This window comes from Strix uralensis, chromosome 14 (genome assembly GCF_047716275.1).
Source record: "Strix uralensis isolate ZFMK-TIS-50842 chromosome 14, bStrUra1, whole genome shotgun sequence".
Lineage (NCBI taxonomy): Eukaryota > Metazoa > Chordata > Aves > Strigiformes > Strigidae > Strix > Strix uralensis.
Window position 1 is genome coordinate 22,949,254 of NC_133985.1, and position 22,448 is coordinate 22,971,701.

General features: G+C 51.9%; 1 protein-coding gene across 4 annotated transcripts in view; it reads left to right on the forward strand.

Annotated features, from left to right (window-relative positions):
• ARHGAP26 (Rho GTPase activating protein 26) overlaps positions 1–22,448 on the forward strand; it is a 145,959-nt gene that overhangs the window by 55,977 nt on the left and 67,534 nt on the right. For all 4 annotated transcript variants that reach the window (XM_074883287.1, XM_074883286.1, XM_074883285.1 and 1 more), the window contains exons 12-14: positions 8,707–8,743; positions 16,169–16,234; positions 17,390–17,464. In XM_074883287.1, coding sequence (XP_074739388.1) covers positions 8,707–8,743; positions 16,169–16,234; positions 17,390–17,464 — 178 coding nt within the window. The remainder of the gene's footprint in view (positions 1–8,706; positions 8,744–16,168; positions 16,235–17,389; positions 17,465–22,448) is intronic.

A 22,448-nucleotide genomic window follows, 5' to 3' on the forward strand; every position in this document is an offset into this window, starting at 1 on the left:
CAGGAAAAGAAAAGTGAGCAGTAACATGCCTGGCCAGAAGAAATGGATAACCCACAGATTGGCCTTTCTCTGGAGTCCCTGAAAGTGCTTCCATCCAACAGCAGTTTGGGGAAGTGAGGAGGTAACTCCTTATAGTCTTCACAGTCAGAGAAAATGTGCCACACGTATGGGCTAAGGTTAGGCTTGAAAATGCTATTTTTTCACTTTATTTTTCCCTTGAATTGCTATGAAAATAATGGAGTATTTGGCAGTAAAAATAGCAGAAACAAAATAATGCCACCTTATCTTTTAAGCTGAACGTGCTCAATAATTCACTGAAGTTTTGCTCTTTTGAAGTCACTGAGAGTTACCCAAGATCTCCACACAAAGCCTGTTTGTCCTTATGTACAGCACCCGCACTACACTTCATCAGAGGGGATTTTCATGTGCTGCCAGAGCTTTAAGTGAGCACAAGAGTTAGTCCTCTCCGGCCTTCTACAAGCACCTGAGCACTGTGCCACATCATCCTGAAGGGATTTCTGTCCAGGCATTGCAGGATAATTTTCATAAATCTTTTCCTTAATGGTTGCTGCTTCTCAGGCTTCCAACTCCTTGTGTAGGATTGGAAACAAATTCTCCAGGATGGATCTTGATTTGTTTCAGTGCGTGTTGTGCTCCGAAGGGGACGAGGGCTTTAGGATCTGGACTGCGGGGAGTGATCAGGTGCAGCGTTGGTGTCCAGGTGAGAAAGAGGTTAAGAGAAAAGGCTTGTTCCAAGCAGATGGGCTGTCGTCCCTCTCACGCAGGGCAACTGAACGGGTAGGAAAAGGGGTGTGCAGGAGTCCCAGTGCGTGTTACCGCTGCGGGGCTGAGCGGGTCCTCGTGCAGCGGCTGCTTTGCAGCTTCAGAGCGCTGCAGACACCACCCCACCAAGCACCATCTGAGTCAATCCGAGTGGCTGGACTCCAGCCTGCATGCTGTTTTTCACCCCGTTTTCCTTTTGTGTTTACAAAAAGGTTGAAAAATACCCGTGTAAAATGTCTGTGCTCCTCCTGCCCGTGTCTTCACAACCTGTCCTTGGGTGGCTGGCAAGCCAGCTGGACTACTGATTCTGAGGGAATATAACGATTTCTATTTATACTCTTTTGGCTTGTGCATCTTCTGAGCCAAAAGTTGAAAAACTCGTTCGTGGTTGTTTTGAGGATTTCTGAATATGAATCACAAGGAAATTGCATAACACTGCAGCATTTCCTCCTATTGCTCAGGGCTTTGCAAACACTGCGCTCCTCCAGGGAGACCAAGGAAATCTGGCAGGACTGGCCTAATCTGACAGTAGTTTTAGTCTGAATGGAAAGTCTGGGTTGAAGGGTAGGTTCCAGTGCTACTAAAAGGAGTGTGAGGTGGAATCTTCCACGCCTGGACACAGACTAGGCGACCAAAATGGTGGGTTCCTTCTCAAATGGTGATTTGAGATCAAATGGTGATGCCTCTGCCTGCCGCTGCAGAGCAGGGCTGCCGGCCCCGCGGCTGGTTAGGGCTTCTAGAAATCACTGCTGCCTCCCACACAATTCTTTCCTCTAGATTTTAGCCATTTGGGCAGCATTTCATGCCAATGTTGGAACCTGAAAGGTTTTGGGGACTGTGCTGAACACTGTGCAACCTCCAAGGGATACAGCTTAGGTTGGGCCATTTTGAATTTTAAATAAAAACCTGCTCTGTATATGAAATGTAGCCTATTTGTATAAAGGATGTGTGCACACATGCAACTGCTGTATGAAAGCACAGTTAATTTATTGCGGAGGTTAATAGACATCATGGGTGGCCAGTGGGAACCCTGAAATGAGGAAATAAACATCAAATTACTCAACATCATCTTTTCTTAGTTCCCCTTCCAGACCGCAGCTACTTCCTTTTCCTTTTCTTTTCCCACAATCCAGTTTCATCCTGAACGCCCCACATACCTGTTTGCTCTTTGTGTGTGCCGTTTGTTTAGGATCAGGTTGGGAAACGGATGGGTTGGATTCTTCTTGACTGATCTGTGCGCAAGCAGAAGGTGGCATCGGGCTGGGAATGGTGGTTGCAGAAGGATTTTAGGCTACAGATCGTGGCTATTGGGGTATTTTTGATTATGAAAATCCACAGGTTATGTTTGCGTTACCCGCAGCGCCAGTGTAGGTGTTTCTACGTGGAAATGATGGCACTGAAGTTTGAGGGGGGGGGCTGGAGCGGGTCCCGCGGTCTGCATTGCTTCTTCTGGCCATACTTGGCTCCACGGGGTGTTGGAGACGTGAATCAAGGAGGAAGCGATGGACCGTGGCTGCGGGGAGGACGCAAGTGAGTGGGCGCACCGGCAGCCAGGGAGCGGGGCGGCTCGGCACGCCCCTGAACATCGCAGGCCTCTTAATCATCTCTATAAAACTGTTTCCTCTGCAAAACATGGTGTGTAGCTGGTGAAATATTCCACCGGGAAGAATTAACTTGTTCTTTGATCGATTATCTTAAATATTGAGTTAATTACAGAGCATAGCTCAGGTGTCCTGGGGGGGGATTTTAACTTTGCAGGAAAATCTCAAAATAATAATGAATCGCAATTTCTGTTGTGCTCTTGGAAAAATTATGCTTCTGGATTACTTACAGATGTATCTCAGAATTTTACAATAATAAGTCATAAAGGCCTTGTTTTAAGCCTCCAAACAGCAGTGATTCTGCAGAAATTAAGCAGCGGCAGCTTCCACTAAAAAAGGTACAGTCTGGTTTTGACCATCTACAGCATGAATTCAGAAAACTAAATTCAAGGCATCAAGGTCTGCAAGTTTTGTACTAGGTTAATATATTTTTTTCTATACATACCACTTCTGAAACTTCCTAGTAAAAATCTTTTGGCTCTGAAGATACAATCAAATGGGAATAATTAGTGAGAGTGTGATGTTAAAACGACTGCGGTGCTGCAGGGTAGGGATTTGTCTCCAAGTTAGTCACTAGCCCGAGTTTTGTGAGTTTTATAACTGAGCCTGTTCCCACACGCGGTACGTGGGACACGGGCCCTTCACCTCTTGGCAAATGCTTTCTTCTCTCAGATTTCCTACCCTTCATCAGTGACTAACACTGAAAAGCAAAAGAAGCTTTTTTACTTCATGAGAAGCTTTCTGGGTTTAGGTCTGCTTTCTCCAGAGTTGTGTTGACAACAGGAAGATGGTGTGTGTGCGTATACAAATACACGTATTTTGTGGTGTTTTATCATCTGGCTCTATCCTGGGTGATGTGCACGTCTGCAGAACTGCCTGTTAAATGCTGTTACCCTGCGAGGTGTAGCCCTGCTATCCCTTCGCTCTTAGGCTGGCACAAGCATCAGAGCCCCGTGAGCCGGCACCCAGTGCTTACCGGCACGGCCGTGGCAAGGCAGCCTGCACAGCCAGAGCTGTGCCCAGAAATGCAGGAGAGAGGATTGTGGGAGGGGGAAAAAAAATATATCTGCCTCTCTCTTCAGACATAGTGCTTGGAAGTTATTTGGAAGAGGGTTTAGAGCAGGTTTTTGAAGGCTGCGTGCTCCCAGCCTGGGTCCTGTCTCTCCTGGGCCAGACGTGGCTGCAGCCGTGGGTCTCAGTGCCTTGCACCCACCCCGGGCACGCCAGTCCCCCGTGTCTGGGGCAGCCAGTGTCCCCGGTGATGCCCGTACCCTGGTGATCCCTGTCCGGGCACTGCAAGCAGCAAGCCTGCAGCAGGCACTGCCGTGGAGATCGCACAACTATTTCATGAGTGTTCGGTCCTTTGCCGTCCAAGTCCTACGGGGAAATATTTTAGTCCTTTACGCAGCCAAGTGAGGTGTTTCCTTTGGTTCCCTTTGGTTCTCTGCCCTGGCAGAGCAGCCAGCATGGGTGGCTGGGGCAGACCTCGCTTGGCATGGTGGGCAGGCAGCGGTGCAACAGCAGCCTGTGCTGGATTCAAACGTGGTGAAGGAGAAACAGCCACTGAAGGAGAAACAGCCATGGTTGCCGTGCTGGCTGCATCTACAGATGGGTGCTTCTGCCCGAGGACCGCAGGCAGCGGTGGGCTCGGGTGGACCTGGGAGGTCAGAGGTGGCTTCACAGCTTCTGTACAGAGAGCTTTGTTGATCTCCGCTGTCTGAACACAGGCCCAGCAACCCGCTAGCTGTGGGGCTCACTGGAGGTCTCCCCAGCCGTGCTGAGTTTTTCTGTTCTGGACTGGGTGGCAGAGCCTGTTCACCAGCATCGGGTGGCTGAGAGCGCGCTGTGCCCGGGGAGTGCCAGAGAGCTCAGGGCCTCCGGCCCTTGGCAGAATGATTTGACTTATAATTTTCTGTCGTGCTGTAAAGATGAATTGACAGTGTAACAGTGTGGTGGAGTTACAGGGAGGATGGTGCAGGGGAAACACGCTTCTGTCTGAACAATCTGTAACTTTATTTTTGTCAGTAATCAATGGAGACTTGGGTATAATGAATAGTAAGAACCTCTTTAAAATGCAGCAGCCTTTCCCATGGAGTTGGCCCACCAGCTGACTGACTTGCATATGAGGCTTAATCTTGAAATGCATCCTTGTGCTTTAACCCCTGCATATTATCAAAGCTATTTTGGAAAGAGCGGAATATTAATACCCATAAAGCTGAGCTGACCTTTGCCATGCCAAGACCCCGCGGGGTCTCTGCGGGCCGGGCCAGCCCAGTCTGGCGGCTCTAAGGGCGCGTTTTTGACAGCGGGGCAGATGTCGGCCTTGGGGTGCTGGAGGAACTTTGCTCTTGGGCTTCATACACAACAGACCTTTCTTCAAACTTGGAAACTTTCTCTTATCCTGAAAAATCTCTCTCTTCAAAAGGCTTGAGGCGGTACGGGGAAAGGATTTCTTTTTAAAAGTAATGTTTTTCTTGGAAAAGGAAATGATAGTACAGAATTGGGGCTTGGTTAAAACCCTGATGTTGCAGAGTGGTGTTAATAGATTAACACACTGACAATGGATAAAAGGTTTCTCCTTAATACGATGGATGTAGGGTGACAGTATCTCCTTGTTTTATGGTTGCATAGTTGACCTCCGCATGAAATTTCCTTTCACTGTGTGCACACTTTGCAATTAATGGCATAAGTATATTGTGGTTCCTTGTCTGTCCTTTTCCCTTTTTTTAAAGAACAGCCTCTGATGACTAACAACCCCTCTATTGTTTCATGTAACCGAACTGGAAGAGCGAATATTCAGGCAGACACCTTTCTCCCTGTAGCTGATGTGCCGGGCACCATAACTCGAGCTGTGTGGCCCGTCCTTTGCACCTGGGCAGCAGAGGAAACCATCGGGGGAAGGACAGCAGGTGGCAAATCTGTGCTGGGACGCGTGTCAGGTGCCAGAGCAAGTGGCTGAAAACTGGGTTCACCCGGGAGGACTGGAAAATATTTTGGTGTCCCAAACACAGGAGCTGGTGTCTGAGTGAGCCAGGGCAGAGCACAGGGCTTGAGGTCTGCGTGGGATCCCGAGGACGGGCAGTGCGCCTGCAAACCTTTGGGTAAGAGTCACCTCAAACTGTCTCCCTCGTCCCTTCGACGAGTCCTCAACACTGAAGTTGGAGAGAAAAACTTCTTTAGGGAAAATTGTCTTTGTGGCCAGGGCTGCTAGACAGCACCACCAGCAGAGAAGCCTGCTGTTGGTTTCCTTCCCTCTTTTCACTTATTTTATTTTCTTGATATAAACACTATTCCTGGAGGAAAACTCACTTGCTGACTACAGCTGGTTTTGCTGCTGAATCATCCCCCAGTTTCCAGATGTGGGGTGATAGATTTTCTCCTGCAAACAAAAATATCTGTTTTGTCTTATGTTGCATAGCTAGGTGCCCCGGGAGGGGAAAGTGCTCCTTGGGAAATATCCTAGGAAGAGTGGGAATTAGCAAAGGGGTCAGTCTCTGCCGAAACGCCCACTTTTGAGCTGGGCCATTAGATTTGCCCTTCCCTGAACATGTCTGGGGTGGCTGATGCAAGGCTGGCTGGTGCCAGCGTGGCTGGCTGTGGCCGTGCAGGGGGTGGCATCGAGGGGTAGGTCTTGGTTAAAGATAAACCCACAGAAGAGGTTCATTTTGTTCTTTGATGCCGATGAAGTTCCCTTGTTCAGCTCAGCACCCCAACAGGCACATGCAGCCACTGCAGAGGTGTCTGTGGAGCTGCAGCCGACAGGCCGGGGAGCACAGGAATGGCCTCTGTTTTGGTGCCCTCCAAGGAAGGCAACTGTTTAAGTGGCTTAATGGTGCTGTCGCAGGAGCACTATGTGACACACAGCTGTTTTGTGGGGTGTTTTGGCAGGGGTAATGGGGAGATCGGGTGGGTGTTGGGCACGGTGGCGAGGCCTGCTGTGGTCAGCAGTGTGTGTGCCCGGCTGCCGCTGGCACCGATCCTTTGAGACCATTCTAGTGTCACCTGCCCGGTCTCACGCTTCTGCTGGAGCTCTTGGGAGGGGCGCTGGCAGCAGGGACCCCACGGGCAGCATGCAGACCCTCGCACCCACGGGCAGCTTCTGAATCTCTGTCCTTGGTGTGAATGTCACAGAATCATCTCGGTTGGAAAAGCCCTTGAAGCTCCTCCAGTCCAACCATTCATCTCACCCTGACTGTTCTCGACTCCACCAGATCCCTCAGCTCTGGGTCAACCCGACTCTTCAACCCCTCCAGGGATGGGGACTCCCCCCCTGCCCTGGGCAGCCCATTCCAACGCCCAACAACCCGTTTTGGACAGAAATACTTCCTAAGAGCCAGTCTGCCCTGCCCTGGCGCAGCTTGAGGCCATTCCCTCTTGTCCTGGCGCTGGTTCCTTGGGTCAAGAGACTCCTCCCCCCTCTCTGCACCCTCCTTTCAGGGAGTTGTAGAGGGCCATGAGGTCTCCCCTCAGCCTCCTCTTCTCCAGACTAAACCCCCCCAGTTCCCTCAGCCGCTCCCCATCAGACCTGTGCTCCAGACCCTGCACCAGCTCCGTTGCCCTTCTCTGGACACGCTCGAGTCATTCAATGGCCTTTTTGGAGTGAGGGGCCCAAAACTGAACCCAGTCATCGAGGTGCGGCCTCACCAGTGCTGAGCACAGGGGTAAGATCCCTTCCATGTCCCTGCTGGCCACGCTAGTGCTGATACAAGCCAGGATGCCATTGGCCTTCTCGGCCACCTGGGCACACTGCTGGCTCCTGTTCAGCCGGCTGGCAACAAGACCCCAGGTCTCTCTGACTGGCAGCTCTCCAGCCACTCCTCCCCAAGCCTGTAGTGCTGCTGGGGGTTGTCGTCACCGAGGTGCAGAACCCAGGATTTGGCCTTATTGAAACTCCTCCAGTTGGGCTCACTCAGCCCATCGCTCCAGCCTGGCCAGATCCCTCTGTAGATCCTCCCTGCCCTTGAGCAGATCAACACTCCCACCCAACTTGGTGTTGTCTGCAAACTGACTGAGGGTGCACTCGATCCCCTCGTCTAGATCATCAATAACGATGTTAAACAGGAGTGGCCCCAAAACCGAGCCCTGGGGGATTTTATTGTTATTTTATTGTTTTATAATATTGTTAATTGGGAGCCTGTGGTGGGAAAGGTCGAGGAATGCTTGCCTGCCTGATGGCAGTTGGGAGCCTCTCCTCCCCACTCCCCTCGGATGTGTCGGCCGTTGCTGCCTTGGGTGTTGCTATCAACATTGCCTTTGGAAACTTTCCTTCCCCACTTGCTATTTCTGGAGGTGGCATGTGATTAAATCAGTTCCCCGTGCTGCACTGCCGGTGGCAGGGGGCTCCCAGCTTTGTTCCCACAGAGGAAGGGTGTGCACGCCACCGGCTTTGTTTAACAGCCTACACGGGCCTTTTTTCCTGTTTGAATGGATGCTGCTGCGCTCGGCTCCAGCTCGCGGTGCTGATGGAGCACTGGCGTGTGTGTGTGTTTCTGTTGGGTGTCGGGTGTGATGAAGGATTATTTTAAAACATTTTACTCTGTGGAGCTAGAGAAATGTAACCTGTCTGAAGGCTGATCTTGCAGCTGCCGTTTTCATTATGCTGGACTTTTAAATCGTCCTCAAACTGTGATTAAAACCTTCTCCTATTGTTTTTCCCCTCTTTATTGTATACATTGAAACATTACTTTAATCTAAAGTAGCCAAGCTGTAGTAGTGATTGGGACAGGAGGAAGAGCACCAATATTTGAAGACAGGAGAGTCTTGGAATGAAGGCCCGGCGCTGACTCAGAGGGCGGCTCTGTCACGAGCAGTGTTGGGTGCATTGCCTCATCCTTCTGCATTTCAGGTCCTCTCTACATTAATGACATTTCTTTTCCTCTCTTACCCTTTGCCTGACTCACTCATTCAGGCTGTATGTGACCGTGAGGGAGGGTGGCTTCCTCCTACTTGTCGGAGTCGCACCTGCCGGTTGTTACTGTAATGCCCGTAAGATGTAAAGGGAATTGTCTGCTCTGCTCTAAGTTTATACCCTTTATGTGCATCTTCGAGAATGCCTCCCTTTGTTTTGTTGAAAAGCCCCTTTAGTTTCTGTTTTCACCTAGTCCATCCATTTGCATTCTCTCATTTTAAGAACTGTCCTAGTTATTGCAATCCAGCTCCTAAGCTGTGGCAGCCTGGCGTTTGGAATGCAGAAGGCTGTGGTGGGAGGTCAAGGCAGGTCCTCCTGCCAGCTGTCACCAGCCAGGGGGACACCAGACTTGTCAGTGGTCCCGTCCCAGGTGGAGCCAGGGTCTTCATAAGACTTTCTTCTTGTGTTTTCCAGGTCTACAACTCGAACAAGGACAACCAGAGCGAAGGCAGTAAGTATTTCCTTTCAGGTGGGAAGGTGGCAGTGCTGTGGTGTGCAGAGTTTGGGGGGCAGAAGGAGCGGCTGAGCTGCTAGTGCTGGTGACACTGGGCTGTGCTCCCGTGGAGCAGGGCTGTGGGGTGACAGGGCTCGGCCTGGGGACTTCAGGGTGGCCCTGGGGAGGAGCTGGGTCCCGCACCTGGCAGGGAACAGGCACAGAAACATGATGGAGGGACTTGGGGCCACAGAGAGCGGAGCTGGGCTGTTCCCTTGGCACTTTGGGGTGCGTCCCCTCCTCACCTTGGTGTCCCTGGGCCGTGGCAGCGGGGCAGAGGGTCCTGGCGTGCCTTGGGTCCAGCTTCTTCCACTTATCACAGCCAACAGGTGTGGGTGGCGTCTTGGGCCAACCAGCTCTTCTTTCTGAACCAGAATCTGGAAGATGAATGTGCCTTTTCCAAAGGGAAATTGGACCAAAAATATAAAAACTAGGGAGGTCGCACCTGATCAGGATTGTCAAGAAGCACACCTGAAAAAAAAAAAAAGCTGTTTTTATTGTAGTTCGGGCAATCTAAGACTTGGGTCAAGAAAGCACTTGTTTTTCTTCCTAGAGGAGTGGTTGCGTCTGGGCCTGGCTCGTATGTCCTGTGTTTCAAAACCCTTAATTGAGCTATTTCTCAGTAGGTTTGAATTGCCACAATTGCAATACTCAAAACTCTGATCCCTTCCCTCCTTTCCCCAAAGTCATTGGTCGCGTGGGAGCCCAGCCCGGGTTGATGGTTAGTAAATAGTTCATTTTTATGCTGCCTCGGGGCATTTTCATCCTGAGTAGAAGCATTTTTCTCACAATAATAGGTATAATTTGCAGATAATGTTCCTCGCACCTATTTTCAGCCCTTGTACAGAACAGTCTCCTCCTCCTCTCTGCTCCCTTTGAAGTGAGTTCTCCCTTCCCTGTTGCTCCTCCGTGTCGTCAGCTGCACATCCATCTCATCCTGTGTGTATTCCTTTGGGCGACCCAGCTGATCCTCATGGATCCTTTGGGTGACCCAGCTGATCCTGACGCTCATGAAGGACGGTGTGGCTAATGCCCCAGCTGGGTATGGAGTCTGCATAGAACAGCTCCATCTTTTGTCTATTTTACAGAGGGACAAAATGAGTTTTTTGAGGCACAGAGAACAGGACTTGCTCAACTCGGTCCTACCCCAGCTATGAACTGTCACCAATCTGCGTGTTCCCTGCACACAACCTCTGGCTCTGCCAGGACAGTGCGTCGTGATTTGGCTTAAGAAACGTGTTAAAATAAAAAGTTTTCTAAACTTTGTTGAGGGATGATGCAAAAGCAGGGAAAACATTAAGGAAGGGGGTGGGAGAAAGGATTGGTGAAGTAATTACTGCTTCTGAAAGAAGCGCTTGTCAAACCGTGACCTTCCCATCTTACGTGCTGTCAGCCAGAAATCCTCCTGGGGCTGTGACTGAGGCTGGAGTCATCCTGCAAAGGAACAGCGGCTCTTTGAGGGATGGGAAGAACTCGAGTCAAGTGCATCCGTGGCTTTCCCAGGGTTATTTGTATTGTCTAATCCCAGTCTTCAGTGTCCAAGCTTGCGGCGGATCCCAGGTCGGGGCTCCTGGATGCCTCTTTGGGGTTCCTGTCGGGAAGGGCTCTCTGGGTGGTGGGGCTGCCCCCGGGCTCCTCCCGGCCAGGCTGTTCCTGCCCCAAGCCCCAGCTCCTGCCCGTGGTGAGTTGTGAGGGGCCGTGCCAGCAGAGGTGTGGGCACACCAGGCCGGCTGCTCCAGCCGCTGCTGGCATACGAATCCATGATTTTCCTGGGCTTAATCTGAGGTGGGTGTAGGTGTCAGAGGAGAACGTCTCACTCCGTTGGGCGGTGGCTTTGAGGAGAAGGCAGGTTTGTCCCCAGACTGGGGGCAGCTCCCACGGTTGCCTCCCGTGTGGGTTCCCAGCCCAGCACTGGGCTGCCGGTGCCTCTCGGGAAGGTTGATTGAGTGTCATGCCCCTCCGAAGCAGCTCAGCGTTTGGCAAAGCGTAGCGAGACCCGCAGACGAGTGCAAAGCTGGGGTTTAATTAGCTGAGAAGGCTTTGGCAAAGTTTCTTATCTTTTAGCACCTTTTCCATTTTGATGGTCCGTCTTAAAAATGCAAATCCCCCTTGTCTGCTCTGTAGCTCCTCCCCCAGCTGCGGGCAGCATGGTGGGACCCTCAGCTGGAGGCTGCTGACGTAGCTGAGCTCCTGAACTGTCTGGTGACAATTATATTTTCACACACGCCTCTGACCAGGGCTGCCGCTGGTGTGTTCAGACATCTGACTCTGCTTTAGTCCTCATTAAAACCATGTCTGTAGCGAACTGCTTGCCTCATCAGCTACACTTCAGACTGATTCGGAGACTGGCTTTTTGCCATGCAGCCCTTGATGCAGGAGCTTCCTGTGAGGACTCACTGAGTGCAGTGATGGAGTGGAGTCCGGGTGCAACTCTTGACCCCGAACACCTCTATCCCTCTGCTTCCTGCCCCTACTGACGTTGGTTGGAGAGAGGCTCCCGGTGCTATAGTGAGGTCTGCTTTTTGGCCACTTATTTGACAGAGCTTTTGGGTATTGCCTCCTGCTGTGTGGCCAGATGGCCATCAGCCTACGGGGTGATTTGTCTTAATCTTCTTTGGGAGGTGGGAGGAAGCGGTGCTGAGCAGGCGGGGTGAGCGGGCGTCCGCGAGAGCCAGCTGAACTTAGAGGTGCTGGTTTGCAAACCAGGAGGACTTGCCCTGCTCTGTGGAAACAAATCCTCCAGGTACTTGCACTTACTGCATGGAAAAGCACAGAAGGACTCCTCTGCCTTCACCTCCCCACCCTTTCCCTCTCCTTTTTCCGCATCCATTTGGTTCCCCGTTAGTTCAGGACCTCATTGAAAGTTGTCTTTATATTCATAAGCTCTTCACAGACCTTGTGTCCCTTGACTGCCCTGTGTGCCTGTCTGGGTGGCCTGGCCCTCCCCAGCCATCTTTATTTCCCGATCTTGGCAGCTGACTGGTAGTTTGAGACTTGAAGTAAGACTTGAAAACTCATTTTTGTCTGGCCTCTGCTGTTTGGTTTCTCCCTTTCTCCGTGGCTCTTCATTCCATGAAGTCTTTGAAAGCATTTATCACCGTGGCACTTCATTGCTCAGCACAGAAGCGTGTGGTGGGGTATGCAGAAGAACTTGCTTTGACCTTGCGTTGCCATGACTGACATGCACACAGCTGGAGTCAGCAAGGTTGCCTGAGACTGAACAGAGCTGATTCAGTCTTCTTGCCCCCTTACCGATGCTCTGATGTGCCTTATCAGCGTAAAGTAAAGGAATTAATGGATTAAATAGAAATAATCTGCTAGGCAAAAATAGAACAGGATGAGACCAGCTCAGTAGCACTAGAAATACGATGCTACATGAAGGTCAGATAAGTGTGTGTGTGTGTGTGTGCAACAGCTGTAATACAGGCCATGTGTATCACCTTTGCTGATGTGAAATATCTCTCTGCTGGACCACAGTGTGAATAGTGCATCTCAGCTGTGCATTGAAACGCTGCTCTTGTATGAAGAGCTGGTGAGACGTATCTTGGCCTGGAGCTGCATTTCAATCTTTCCCCTAGGGAATGAGCCTCCAGGGAGGGGGAATAGCGGGAGGCTGGGCCATAGGCTTTGCCCCTGCAACAGGTTTGAATGCATGAACAGAGGAAAGTGCTGCCTCTGATAGTGAAAGAGTTTGTAAGTCCACTCCTGTTAGGACTGAGGGGCCGTTTTAAACCTATAGGACAGGGATTAGGGATGCCTGTTGGGAAGAGTTGGCCATGCTTTCCTGTGGCAACCCCGAGAGCTCGCTCCTCCCCGCCGCCTTCCCTCTCCTGTTTCCTGGCCCCAGCTGATGGCAGGAGGCAGCTCCACCATGATTTAAATCCATCTGAGCATGGGCTCTGGGTCCCGTCCCTCCTGTACACCGCGCTCCTGCCTCTGCCTCGCTGCAGTGGCGGCTCTTGTTGAGGTCAGCTGGCTGACGGCCTCTGTTTGGTGGGGTTTTTGATAGAGCAGGGATTTTTCTTTTTTTGTTAATCTTGCTGAACCCTCTCTCTGCTCTAGTCCTGGTGTCAGGGCATGGAGGAGAGCAGGGACGAGGATGGGGCTGTAATGGGCCAGACTTGGTCTGGCCGCAGCTGCCAGGCCGCAGAATCAAGCAGCAGCTAAGTGGGGTCTAAGGGGCTGGACCAAAGCTCGGGGCTGTGCATCGCTGTGCTGCCGGGGCGGATGGAGCACATGTGGGATCTGGACAGCAGCAGATACAAATCCGACTTTGATCTGTGCTGTTGCTGAACTGAATCATTGGGTAAATGAATGAGATAAAGAGAAGCTGCTTCTGTGAGAGGGGAAATCAAGCTTTTACAATGCTCATTAAAAGTTAAATTTAAGGATGAATAGAGGCACTTTGGATATTTAATCAGATATTATTTCTGGATGTAACTACTGCAAATAAATCCCCGACCTTTCCTGATCCAGAGCTCAGCAATGAGTGGAAGAGCTTATTCATCTGCTTAGGAGGATTACGCTTGGTCACTTCCCTCCGGAAGGGCTGCTTGATTTCGTACCCCTGCGGTCGCCCAGCGCTGCGCGACGGCGCGTCCTGGCCGCCTGCTTGGCGGCGGAGCGGTGGGCTCTGCGGGGGGCAGCCACCCCGTTGTAGCTGTCTCCTGCTCATGTTCAAACCCACGAGGGACTGAGGGGAAAAAACTGCTGCTTTATGGAATGGGTTGGCACTTCAAGTGTGTGGCAGGGAGCCTGGAACGGTGATCTGTGTTGGCTGGACAACACCGTGCAGGGACGCTGGAAGATCAGGGTTATGGCCAGTACTAAGCCAAGGTGAATTAGTCCTGCTGAACCGGGTTTGCCTGTATGAAAGGGTTGGTGTTGTACCTGTACCAAAAGGTTGGTCTACACCATGGTTTTCTTGCTTCTCAGGTAACCTTGTGCTGTGTTTATCAGTGATCTGGGGTATGGCGGGCTGTGCCCCCCTGATGGACTTTTTGCTGGATCTGTGCTTGGAGCCTGGTTGGGGGCAGTGCTGGAGAAGCCTCCGGGTGCCCAGCAAAGGGCCCTGGAGCTTCTGGATATTCACACATCCTATGGCACAGGCACCCTGCAACTTGTGTGCTTATGTTGGCTCAGCACTTCGCTGTGCTTGCCCAGAAAAATATAATAGAGCTGTTTTACTGTTTCAGGTTCTTGTGCCATTCATCACACAAGAAACGCCACCAGCAGAGAGCTCAAAACAAGTGATTAGTAAGGGACTGCGCCATGCGAGCCATAGGCAGGCAGTGAGCTGGCAGCTGATCGTGCACCAGCAGCGAATCTGTGTTTAAATAAATGATGTGAACAGGGGGAATGCAAAGGAGTAAAATTGCACGTGCCTGGCTGGGAGGACGCTGCCAGCCCTGGGCTCTGATCCCTTCCTGCTGTGCTCTCGGTAAAATGCAGTTTTGTGTCTCTTACAACATGGCCTTCCCGCGAGTCTGTGCGGACGCAGAGTCAGTCGTCTGCTTCTGAGCTAACGCTGTGCCTTTTCTGTCTTCTGGAGTTCAACGTCTTGAACTGGGCGGCTGCACTCCATCAGGTGTGGGCGGGAGAATCCTGCACCTTCCCTGTGGAGCAGGTCGTGGCTCTACCCCAGTCCCCGGCGACGCTTCTCCCGTCTGCTGGGCCCAGGCTGCCGCAGAAGGAGGGACAGCGGCGGGGAAGAGGTGTCCCCACCAGCTTGAGGGCTGGCCGGGGATCCCCATCATCTCGAGGGGTGACCAGGGATCCCCATCATCTTAAGGGCCAGCTGTGGTGAAAGGGTTTTGCTCAAGGTAACACAAGGCGGGCAGGCGGGCTGCGTGCCCCGGCTCCCCTCTCCTCTGCCCAGGATGCTCGGCCCAGCCCTAGAGCCCACGGTGACTTTGCACACCCTTCTCCGTGGGGCTTCTGCCACGTGAAAGGTTTCCCAAACCTTTATGTAGGGAGGAAGTAATTTTCCTTAACAAATAGCTGTCTGCGGGCAGGGTTTTCCACGGAGTGGGGCAAAGCTGACTAAGGGATGAATCCTTCCAGCAGGTATTTGGATCCGTGTATTAGTAATTCCTTGAAATTACATATGAAAACCTGCAGCGGCATGAGTTAATTGAGTTTTACATTCCATTAACACAAATGTTTTAGATCTTACTCTCAGGCAGCGTCAGCTGCCTTCAGGACATCCTAATTTGCACCAAATAACTATTTCATTTGTGCTAATAAAAGAAGGGGCTGTTCTTGAACTGTGCACATCTGCAAAGAGGGTAAATGGGACGTAACGTGCGTGTTCATAGACAGTGTTGTTTAGCTGGGGCCAGGAGTGCCTGCCTCAAGCGTGGTGCAGGCAGGGTGGGGGGCTGGGGTTGGTGCTGACCCAGGGACAGGTCTCCTCCCACTGGGCACGGGATATGCTTCAGATAGAGGTTTGATCTGAAATTCATTCCCATCTCCCAGTCCCTGTTGCTCTTCCACTGCCACATGCCGTCAGCTCTCTCTCCTCTTCGTGTTATGGTTTTACCTCCATGCCTTCACCTTTCTTTTGATTTCTTTACTCCATTTTCCCTCACAGCTGCTGCTCTTAGTTATCTCCTGCTTCTCTTTTCCACCTGTTTCTCTCCCAGTTCCCCTTTTACCGTCACTTTTCAGTGCTCTAACCTGTCATGGGGGTTGTCCTTGAAAAAACCTGCATCCACACAAAACCACCTCAGAAACCCCAAGAAGAAATCCAAGGCAGCGAAGGCCCCCGCGCCACTGCCCTGGGCAAAGCTGGGGGGGTCAGTCCTGTACCCCAGGTGCGTGGGTGGTCCCCAGCATGCAGTGATGGAGGTGGCCTCGAGGTGAAGGCGTCTCTCCAGCACATAGGTGGTTTGGTTAGCTGGGCGGAGAGCTGGAAGGATTTATAGGAATTACCCAGGGCTCATCAAGCAAGCTGCCTCGTGTGCCATTTTGAAGGATTTATTGTGTCAAAGATATATACAATTCCCTTTTTTTCCAAGCAACGTGCTGTCAACTTCCCAGACAGAGGTCTCTTTGGGTTATCTCACCTTGATCCTAAATTAATATTTTGACCAACTGCCCGGGGCTCTGCTGCTCGGCAGGCGTGGGAGGTGCCACCTCAGAGGGATGCGGAGGCTGCAAGGACAGATCAGCGTTCTGCACTTGCCCGGGTTACACCTGGTGTAAGCTGCTGTACTCGTGCCTTTCCCCCCTGAACCCCTCATTTCTCCTCTCCTTGCTCCCCGCCCTGTCGGAGCAGCGGTACAGTGGTGCTGTGAACGTCGGCGAGGACTGCGCGCTGTGCTTCAGGGACACCGTCCCTCTGCTCAGGGTTGATCTCTCCTCTCTTCTCTTCCCTTTCAGCTGCCCAGTTGGATAATATCGGCTTCAGCATTATCAAGAAATGCATACACGCTGTCGAAACAAGAGGTAGAGCAGTTCACCAGATGGTCTCGTTTTGGGGGATGGCCTTGCAGCAGAACAATTGCTTATTTGCTCTTTTCATGAACAAAAATGATTCATTAACCCTTGGAGACCCACATCAGATAAACCCTGTAATATGCTCAGGCCTTCACTGGGACACGCGTTTGCCCCGTGGCTGGAGTTAGTGGGGGCTTAAGCAAACATCGGGGCAGAAATACTGCACTGGACATACAAAATGGGGGAAGGGACTTCATCTGAGCATCCCTTCGTGTGGTGCTGCCGCATGGTGCTTCCTCTGGTGTGCAATAACAGGCAGATGGGCCTTCCAATCCTTCCCCTAAACCTCTTGCAAAGGCTGTTTAGATCCAAGGGGCTGTCTCGGAAGCCCTCGCAGTGAAATGTGGGTCTCACAGGGAACTTTGGGCTGAGCAGGGCTCTGAGCGGGCAGGATTTCTGCCTGTGTTCTTTCACTGGGGCCACCTTCTGCCCATAGGCAACGTAAGATGCTCTGGGCTGTTCAAATGTGACGTTTTCCCTGTAATACTGGCAGCAGTACACTGGTGTCGAGAGCCAAGGAACACCTGGGGGCAAATAAAAAAAAAAGGAAAAGAAAAAGAAAAAGAATCAAGGGGGTAGATGAACCAAACAAGGCAAGTGCAGTTCTTGGGGAAAGTTGAGGGAGCTCCAGCGGGGGAGGAGCTGCACAGCCAAGCTGGGGTGCGAAGGGGCTTCTGTCACCACGTCCTTTGGCTGCTCTCTGCCCTAGTGAGTTGTTTGGGTCAAGGCCTCGTTCCCTGTATGAAGAACATGCAAAAGGCTCAGACCTCAACCTGAAGGACTTGGCACAGTAAGATTTTCCAAAATTGCCCTTGTGTTGTACATAAAGTACAGATCCTTCCTGGTGCAGCCAGAGCTCCCTTCCTGACTGTGGCATGGTGGAAAGATGTCCTTAAATCTTTTATTCCTCAGCTAATTGGGGGCAATACTTTTAATCAATACGTGGAAGCCCTGACATCAAAACCAAATTTTACCCTTTTCTATAATTTCATATGTAGCTGGTGAGAGGGTTTAATTATTTTTGCTGTTAGAGAAGCCAAAGAAATGAAAGAAATGTTAGTAGCTCTTGTGACATTCTCCTAATAAGCTCTTTATTTTTCCTAGGAATCAATGAGCAAGGGCTCTACCGAATTGTTGGAGTAAACTCTAGAGTTCAAAAGCTGTTGAGTATATTAATGGGTAAGTATCTCATATTTTGTTAAAGGCAAGTAGATTGTGCTGCTTTGAAGTCTTGCCAGCGAGAGCGGAGGCTCTTGTCAGGGTACCTAATCGTGGTGAATGTGCTCTTAGGCCCACGTGCTGTTAGAGGCCGGGAGGTCCTGGGGCACCACTGGCAGGTTGCTAAGGTAGGACTCATGGAGGACGTTGCTTTCAAAGGTCTTCTGGTGCCGTCACTGGTGTCCTGCTCACACGCGCTATGAATTTTGGCAGCCTTCCCAAATGCAAACTAAAATCTTCAAAGAAATAGCTGAAAGCTTTGGTTTTTAATCTCATACCTGCCACATTGTTCTCAGAATACTTTTTAATTATTTTCTCTTGTGTGTTGCATGCTGCCTGTGGCTCTTCTTACTTTCCCCTTGGACCTTCTTGTGCCTGTTTTAACCTGGTCTTGCCCACCTTTCGAGCATGCGTTTCCCTCGGGCCTGAGGCATCAGGTCTTGCGCTTCTGGGTGCTCGGAAGGAGAGAAAGCATTGGGTCACACCGTGGCAGAGCCTGGTAGTGACAGTGTGGGGCTCCTCTGAGCACTGGCCCTGATGTGCAGCCACCCTGCATCTGCCTGGCAGCCCTCAGAAACCCCTCCCCACCTCTGAGGTGGTACCTACAAGTGCCTTTGTGCTCTCAACCAGCATCCCAATGGGCCTAATCTGAGCACCAAAACGCGTAGGAGCAAACAGGCCTTCGTCAGTGAGCTGGTCGTTGGTCCTGGTGCAGGTAGATGACTACGGCTGACTTCTGGAGTGGTTCCTTGATGGTGAGGTTGGGTTTCCATCACCCCGTAGCCCTGCAAAGCCCTGCGTTGGGTCACTCTTGTTGGGCTGCATTGGAGAATCTGTAGCCCGACTCCCCACCCAGCTGCTGTGTCAGCTAGAGCCCAGGGGTTATACTTGACCCAAAAAGAAATGTGAGCTGTTCCCCTCTTTGGTGTTTTTGCCCCCTTCTCAAGCCTTGCCCCCCTCTCAGAACCTCCCCTGCTCCCCATGCCCTCATCTGTGGCCCAGGCTGGTGCTGAGCTTGGCTATGGCTGCGTGTGACTGAACGGAGCGTTTTGTCCCCTGAACTAGCAGGCAGCATTTCCATCCCCCAGCGGCAGCCCTGTGGGAGTCTGTCTGTCCGGACACGTGCGTGACAGACATTTGAAGAACCATTTAGAGAAAACACACACTTGGGTTGGAGCAGCGGCAGCTGCCCTCCACTAGTCCCAGCTCGTGCTTCTCAGACTTGGCAAAACCACGCATGAAATAGCTGTAACAATGAGGAAACAAATGCTTAATGATTTGTTAGTGCCCGTATGAATGTATTTGCTACTCCTTGGGGGAAATGAGTGACATTTGTGGTTCTTCTTTCCATTCGCTTCTTATTCCTTTGCAACAGGACTTACTTTTCCTTGCCATCCCAAAATGCCAGTGCTCCTTTCTCTGTGCATTTCTCCTTACAAAAAGTTTTAAACCGTTGTGTTTCACTTTCAACACCTTTCCTTCTCCTCTTCCAGTTCCCTCTTCTTCTCCTGCCGTTAAGATGTTCATGGAGCAAAGCCCGTGGTGGCTGTTACAGTTGTCAGTGTTAACCTATGCAAAATTGATAATCCAGGAGTAATTAGGAAACAGAAGGGTAAGGCTCTAAATCAGAGGCTGTCGCAAGGGGACCTCTCTGCACCAGTTTTGCTCTGGCATTTGGAAAGTTCGCTGCAGTCACAGGAGCTGGGGACTGACTGTCTCTTTTATTAGTAGAAGTTTGGCACAGGTTCTGGGGCATGTGAACGCGCCCTGCGAGCCACCCAAGTATGGCAGCTACGGCAGAGCTGTCTCGTGGCGCACACATTTGGCACTGTTGCATTAGAGCGTCGCTTAAAGAGCTTTGCTGCCCACCGATAAATATAGGCTGGGGATTGATTGGGTGCCCCGCGGCGCAGCGGGGCTGTCGAGCCGGGTCCTCTGCTTCTGCTTTTGGTGCCGGTGCGCGTCGTCTCACGAGCTAGCCAAGCGGCCAGGCCTGTTTTCTGCTCGCGAGGGCAGTTTCGGGCTGTGTCAGTTCTGGGTTGAGGTGGCGGGGCTCTGACAGATGGCTAAACTCGCTTGGTTTGAGAGCTCTCCCGAGCTGGGAGGCACTCGGAGTGTTGGATGCCATCCAGCATCCATTATCTCCTCAGCGACTGAAGCCACTCAGCTGTTGACCTCGTGTCTCATAACACGGTGATATATCGTCGGGGGTTTTGCTTTGTCCCGGCACATCTTCCTTAGCTGTGGATGCCGGAAGCCCCATCAGAGGCGAGTGTGTGCCGGGAGCCGCTGTGCTGGTGATCGCCAGGACGCTTTGCAAACCCGTGACTCCCTGTTCTTCTCCGAATCGCAGGCGATTCAATAATCTTTGACAACCCCAGCGTTCAGGCTGCTGTGAAGTCAGCGCCAAACGAAACGTGTCCGTTGTCAACCCCCCTCCTGTTCTCGGCTGCCCTCGAGGCTCCGACGTCCTGCCGGTAGCAGCACCGCTCTGCTTGGACGCTCCCGTTCGGATCCAACCCTCCTGCACGGAGGAGCCACGTTGCGCTTACAATTTCAGGTTTCCCTTATATTTAGAAATGAATGTGGGCAGCGTTACTGATTCACATACAGTTTAAATGGCAAAAAGATCAAGTTTCCCCGAGCGGTGACTGGTGTCGGTGATGCGGCTGGGAAGGCGTTTGGCACGAGGTGTCTCTGCAGGAGGCCGGCACTGCACTCGGCCGACCGTGGAGCAGAGTCTGCTGGTGGGCAGCAGCTGAGTCGGGCCCAGCACGAGTCTTGGGCTTGGCCAGAACAGCTCATCTTTGTCTAAAGCGGGGTGAAGCACGCAGGGGTGCCTCCCCCAGGGCTCGTGGGAGGCAGGTCCTCTGTGCCAGAGCAAGCTGTCTTGCCCTAACCTTCACCATCACCACACACCATCAAAATGAGGACAAAACCCAACAAATTAACAAACTTTTAGCAGTCAGAGCTCCCATGAAAGGGTTTATTGTGGAAGCGTGTGCGTGCAGGACAGCGGTGGTACCAGCAGATCCGCCGCTGAAACTCGGCACTGAGATGAGCGGAGCCTTACAGCGTCTGCCCTGCTCCTCTCGCTCCTCCCCGCCGTGAGCCGGAAGGGCCAGAGAGCAACAGCCACGCTCGTACCCAGGGCTGAGATCCCCCTTTATTCCAGAGCTGTGCAAAGAGGGGTGCGAGGGGGCAATCGCACAAAGCTCGCACGCCACACAGAGGAACTACAACCTATTTAAGATTAATCAAAAACCTGTCTAAGTTTACACTCCTCGGTCCGTAATTACTGTTCCACCTCCTATTGGTGAGTTATATTTAAATTAGCTTCTCTTGCTGGATAAATTAGCAGGCATGCTCCTTGCAGGGGTGGGGGCAAGTTTTTTCAGTCTTGAATTGAGTCGGTGGTCGCGATCTCCCCCCGCCACCTTTACTTCTCCCCCAGTTTCTGCAGATTTTTTCTGATTTCATGCTTCTCTGGCAACCATCCAGCCTTCCAGGGCAGGATGCTCCTCTCTTACCTTTATCACCCCTCCAATGGTGAAGTTGTCAGCAAAGCCTGGATTGTGCGGGTGATTAGTCATCCTTGTGCTTGTTGAGGAACATTTGTATGGGCTAGGAGGCTACATGATGCCCCCTTGCTGCCCTGTGGCTCTTTGGGAAATCTCTCGAACCACCCAGGTGCGGGTGGGTGATGTGGTGGTGTCCCAAGTGGTTCCCCTTGCCCAGGAGAAATCAGTGAGGAATTGGAAGCAGCTGCCTCACGGCTGCGACTTCTTCCATCCCCAGGAAGCAGGTGAAGTTCCTTGGAAAGGGCATCAGGCAGGGGCTGTGCGGCTGCCTCGGGACCATCCCCGGCATCGCACGCGGGTGTCTTGCTGCGGTCCCGTCCCAGCGGTGGGTTTGGGGGGGTCTGACCCGCCTGGGCTTCCCTTCCACCCAGACTCCCCTCCCGCCCGCCGCGCTGCCGAGCCGCAGCCAGCCCCTTCCCTGCCCTGTGGCACCCAGCCCCGCACCGGGGGCTGCAGGGAGGAACCCCGTCCCCCCCACCGCTGCTGCTCTTTGCCTCTGGGAAGAAAACAAATGAGCAAAACTGATGTTTTGGGAGTGGGGATGGATTCCTCCCACCCCTGATTTTCTATTTAAATTGTCTATTTCCTGCCATAAAGAAGCACATTCTAATTTCTTCTTGATTTAGATCTGGAGTGCCGCAGCTCCCTTTTCTTTCCTCAGAATCGCCCCGTGTGAGGCTGCGGTGACCTCCTCTGGTCTGGCAGCGCGGGGAGGGCCGGGGAACACTGTCCTGTGTGGTGTTTGTCACCACGCACGACGAGTGAACCAGAACGGGGGTGATGCTGCAGCGACTGGCCGTGTCACAGTGTGAGCACAGTGCTTGCTTCAGTCTCTGCTGGAGTAAAAAGCTTGGGGATGTTCACTTCCCACTGCCTTTCCCCTTACCCTTTCACTCCGGCCTCCTCCGTATCTGCTAAGAGACATCAGATTAGTAATTCAGAGCAATTATCAACTTCAGGGTTAATACTGAATTTGGCCTGTGGGTGCTTTTAGAGGCCCTGTTTCACATTTACACCAGTTCCTGTGGAAATGTGTCCTTGTGCGAGACAGGCGTTGGCTGTGGTGCAGGCTGCGGCCGTCTCTCGCTGCAGAGACAGATGCCACATCTGTAACCCCCAAGCTGACGTTTTGCAGACTCATAGATTTGAAGGTCAGGGGGATCTGACTATCTGCTCCGAGCCTTTTCGTGAGACCGCCTGTAGAGTTGCACCTACTGTTTCATGAATCATGGCTGTAAACTCCTGGATGAGCTTTTGAAAAGACATCCAGTCTTGAGTTATTTGTTCAACTTCAGCGAAGGCCTTGCTATTAAAAAGGGTTTTTTTTAAAAAGGGTTTGTTTAGGTTTTTTTTGTTTTGGGTTT